The sequence below is a fragment of the Acanthopagrus latus genome, chromosome 8 (genome assembly GCF_904848185.1).
Source record: "Acanthopagrus latus isolate v.2019 chromosome 8, fAcaLat1.1, whole genome shotgun sequence".
NCBI lineage: Eukaryota > Metazoa > Chordata > Actinopteri > Spariformes > Sparidae > Acanthopagrus > Acanthopagrus latus.
In genome coordinates, this window is record NC_051046.1 from 387,180 (window position 1) to 392,179 (window position 5,000).

At 41.0% G+C, this 5,000-nt stretch overlaps 2 protein-coding genes across 2 annotated transcripts in view; one reads left to right on the forward strand and one right to left on the reverse strand.

Annotated features, from left to right (window-relative positions):
- Positions 1-1,150: 1,150 nt before the first annotated feature.
- LOC119024232 overlaps positions 1,151-5,000 on the forward strand; it is a 43,347-nt gene continuing 39,497 nt past the window's right edge. The window contains exon 1 of the mRNA XM_037106785.1: positions 1,151-1,163. The gene's annotated coding sequence lies outside the window, so the exon portion shown is untranslated. The remainder of the gene's footprint in view (positions 1,164-5,000) is intronic.
- The window catches only part of irx5b (iroquois homeobox 5b), a 4,948-nt gene continuing 1,880 nt past the window's right edge, over positions 1,933-5,000 (reverse strand). The window contains exon 3 of the mRNA XM_037106786.1: positions 1,933-3,750. Within this exon, the coding sequence (XP_036962681.1) occupies positions 3,158-3,750 (593 nt within the window). The 3' untranslated portion in view covers positions 1,933-3,157. The remainder of the gene's footprint in view (positions 3,751-5,000) is intronic.

The following is a 5,000-nucleotide window of genomic DNA, read 5'->3' on the forward strand; positions in this document are numbered from 1 at the left end:
AGCTTCTCTGACTCACAGCATCAGCATACTCGTGTGTGAGAGCTGACGGACTTCCATCCTGCAGCTCAGGCCCAGGGCTCGGCGTCTCGCTGGCTCACCATGGAGCTCCGTGTGGTCTGACAGTATTTATCTCGGTGACGACTTGCTGCTGGAGGCAGGAAGCAAACCTCACAGGAGGGGGAGTCAGCAGAGTCTGGCAGGAGAACCAGGTTGAAGACAACTGCAGGTAAACTCTGAGACACACAGTCAGTGTGAAGAGGCAGAGCAGAGAGATGCACCGTCTGTCTCTGAAACACATCTGATGTCTTAATTTGAAAAACGACTTCCTGTTTGTTTGAAAACACCAGGAAAACACTGAAAACACAACATGGATCCTGCTCTGTGACATCATCAATAAAATTACATACATTGATTCATAAAACTAATTTGAAACTTTAAAAGTAAACAATGCAGCTTTTTGTTCCCCTGCTGAGATGCTGGAGACAGATGATGTTTTCACCTGAAGTCTCACCTGTACGGAGGCCCAGAACTATACTCACTGTAACTGTACCTCAGTGTTGTACTCCAGTAAACAGCTGAACATGAAGACGCTTCAGAATAAAAGACTTTCTCTCCAGAGGACAGCAGCCTTCTCCTCCTCCTCCTCCTGCTCCTCCTCCTCTTTCTCCTCCTCCCCCTCCTCCTCCTCCTCCTCCTCCTCCTCCTTCTCCTCCTCCCCCTCCTCCTCCTCCTCCTCCTCCTCCTCACTGGGCATGAACCTTTGGGTTACGATGGTTCTCCCTGATCTCTCATCAGGATCAAACCTGTCTACCCATCCTGAAGGATGGACCACTCAACTGACGTCCTAAAGAAGAAGAAACTGATCCAACCACTGAACCAGTAACACGTTATCACCAGACTCCCTTAACAAATGTGTCAGTTTAGTGAGTTGTTGAGTTGGAGACACTTTATAAACTCTGTGAAACTCTGTCTCTGACTCATTCTGCATTATTTGGACCTTCTTGTTCATTCAGCAAATGTTCTACATGAACTTCTTTCTGTCTTTGGGTAGAAACATGGAGTCTGTCTCAGAGATGGACAAGCAGGAAGTGACATCACATCACAGGTGGTCACTCAGACGCAGGTGAATGTAGTTGTGAACTGATGAACAGGTCCCGTGTCAGGTAAAAATATATCTGGTCTTTATGTTCTTCTTTTGTCTCCTCTGTGACATCTGATGCTGACAGGTGATGTGTGGATGGTGACAGTTTGTCTGATCATCAGTATAAATGTATTAAATCTATAATGTTAATCTCACTATGTGTTCAACACTCTCCAGGACATGTTCACAGGTAACTTAATGTAAAACCAGTTCAACCTGATTATTATCATCATTATCATTATTATTATTCATTTCCTCCCAGAAGTGAAATAATAATAACTCCTGATGACATCATTAATCGATTAAATTAACCCAACCTGGAGCTAATAAATCATCAGAAACTGGACAGATTAAGATATTAAAACTAATTCAATTCAATTTTATTTGTATTAAGTCTCTCTCCTTGTCAGTGACAGGAAATGTCCAATGACAACATTGTAAAAAATAACAATTCAAAGAAATGACTGTTTGTCTGAGTAATAAAGTTAAACATCAAGTTGAAAAAAAAAGCTCTTTATCAAACTTTTTATTGGCGCATTTTAATTTCCTTTTTTATGTTTGTTTCCTCTAAAAGATTATGAAATTAGGGATTTCCCATCTTCATTCTTTAACCAGGGGTCAGTCTATATGATCACGTCATATTAATTAATTTGATATCAATTTGAATTTCCAGGACAACAAATATCTGGTCGTCATGATAACAATAATTTAAACAATGTGAGGAGGTTTTGCTCTGCAGCTGACGGCTGCTGAACACCGACATGTTCCAGCTGAGAGCAGCCGCTGAGCGCCAGCCAACACAAAGGAGGAGACAAAGAACCAGACTCCCTTAGAAAATCACTCAGTTTAGTGAGTTGTTGAGTTCAGAGGACCTTTATAAACTCTGTGAAACAATCTCTCTGATAAAGTCTTCATTGTTTGGGCCTTCTGGTAAATTCAGCAAATGTTAAAGTCTCATTTTAGGCAGTGCTGCAGCCACGAGCACCTCTAGTTCCTGCATCCATGTCCTCAGCTGTCTCCGGAGGCCTGATAATAACGTCCAGCGTTGAAGCTGGTTGTTAGTGGACTCTGTTTCTAAGCTAATGTTAGCATCTGTTTCTCTCTGAGACTCAAGAACGAGCATAACGTCAAATCCTTCACAGTAAAGTCTGATCTGATCATCATCGTCTCAATAATCTGATAACTTCAAAATATAACCAGAACCTGCCCTGAAACACACTGCACTCACTTCAACCTCACGACACAAATGTTACTGTATCACACAGTCAGATATCAGTAATCATCTGCACCAATAACGGATCAATAAACAGACAGTGTGTTAGTGAGCTGGACAGATCTGCAGTCAGTCATGAGATCATCCATCATGAAAACTCACCACCATCAACTGACTGTGAGTGTTTTTAACCACGTCTCTGCTGATCGCTGAGTCACTTCATGGATTGAAGCTTGTTATTGATTCATATTAGAATATCAGCACTGAATAATGTTGATGTCATTTGTGATACATTTCAGACATGTTACCTGGTAATTAACACCTGCTCATCGTGCAATTCAGTCAAATGAAGCTTGTGAGCACTCATGAATGTAATCGATTACTCTGATAATGAAGAAAATTTGAATATTCTCAGTGGAGTTCTGCATGTGGAGTGGATTCATGGACGTTTATTGTGGAGGGACATAAGAGTTGATGAGTCAATGATCCTGTATAATAATAATAATAATAATAATAATAATAATAATAATAATAATAATAATAACAATAATGATGATGATGATGATGATGATGATGACAGTGTGCTCATATTTCCTGAGCAGCTGTGATCGGAGGTTTAATCTGGAGGGACAAACGGCCGGTGGCCAGATGCATATAAATAAAACTATCTTTTAATGATACTTGATGTTCTGTGCAGAGATGCACTACAAAGATTACATCTGATCAACATAGAAAACCGTCTAAAACTGAATATCTGTGTTTTTGAATGAGAGTCTGTGAGATCTGGAGGAGGAGCTCCGTCCTCACGCGCTCATTGTGCCTTTCTTCAGTTCGTGGCTGCGCAGCCTGCAGTCTCTGGCCGCCGCCTCGGCTCTCTGCAGCATCGTCTGCTGTAATCCATTTAAATGTGTGCTGGAGGCCAGGTGTGAGCCGGGGCTGCCGTGCAGGGGCCCCAGGGGCCCGTAGCTGGAGTATCCAGGGATGAAGGAGGAGCTGTAGTAGAGGTTTCGGGGCAGGGTGGGACTGTGGTGGAACAAGGTCCGAGGTGCGGGCGCCTGCTGCTGCTGAGAGTCCGAACAGCCTTTACTTTTATTTGAGGATGTGGCAATCTCAGCCAGAGACCACAGTTTGGGTTTGGGGGCCGGGTTTGGCCCCTGGATGGCGTTGCAGGAGTTGACTGGCTCTTTGGACATGTGCTCCGGCTCTGATGCTCTGAGGGTGCCCAGAGGCCCGTTCTGAGAAGGGGCCCCTGTGGAGGCGGGGCCAGCGATGTGGGCCAACCTCCCGTCCCCTGAGTCTTTAAAATCCGGATCAGTGAAGCCTCGATCAGTGTCGCTGCTGCTGTCGTCTCTGAACATCAACACACAAGAGCCACCGACTGAGGAAGGCCGCCGGGCTGAAGAGGAGGAGGAGGAGGAGGAGGAGGAGGTGGAGGAGGAGGAGGAGGAGGAGGTGGGGGAGGAGGAGGAGGTGGGGGGGGGTGATTAGCAGAAGAACACAGACTGAAACTATTTCATTATCATTGTGAAACTGATCTGAATAATAAATAAATAAAATGTGTATTTGTTTTTTAATAAATGTGTTGATGTCAGCACCTTTCTTTCGGTCTTCACAGTGTTGCATTCTGGGATGAGAAAAAACCTGCTGGACATTGGTCTTGATGTTAGCAGGCAGCTAACTTATGGCTAACGACATGCTCAGGATGTGCAGGATATTAACATCATCAGCCAGCGTCTCTGATCGCATGAACAATAAAGTTTAATTTGTAACTTTGTTGTTGTTATTATTATTATTATTATTATTATTATTATTATTATTATTATTATTGTTATTATTATTATTATTATTATTATCATCATCATCATCATCATCATCATCATCAATAATAATAATAATAATAATAATAATAATAATAATGATAATAATAATAATTATTATTATTATTATTATTATTATTATTATGAAAGTTAATTATTATAATAAACAACAAATTCATCAATATGTTTTAAAGAATTATTATTATTTAAAGAATATTTTTGGATCAATAAGAAAAAATGTCCTGATCTCTGCCACAGTAAACTGAATGTTTCAGTGTTTTCTGATGGTAACAGGTGAATTATTGAACAGATTAATCAATAAAGATGATAATCAATGATAATAATCAAGTATCATAATAATCATTGATGAACAGTTTAAGTGTTCAAAGTGATGGTTGATGATAAAACACGACTCATGATTGATTTAAAGGAGATTGAATAAATGATTCATAGGAAGTAAAACCGCCACATATAATACTCGTGTACTAATACAGTAACAGAGTTCTGATACAGTAACAGAGTTCTGATACAGTAACAGAGTTCTGATACAGTAACAGAGTTCTGATACAGTAACAGAGTTCTGATACAGTAACAGAGTTCTGATACAGTAACAGAGTTCTGATACAGTAACAGAGTTCTGCAAAGTAAAATCCAAACTCAAGTTTTAAGAGTGTAACTGAGTATTTTCACTGCAGTACTCGTCTCCGTCAGCAGGTATCAGTTACCTCTAAGACTCGTGTTTTACATGAAACAGTTCATGCAGTATTTTACCTCCTGCAGTACCAGAACCAGTGCAGCACCAGAACCAGTGCAGTACTGATACACCAGA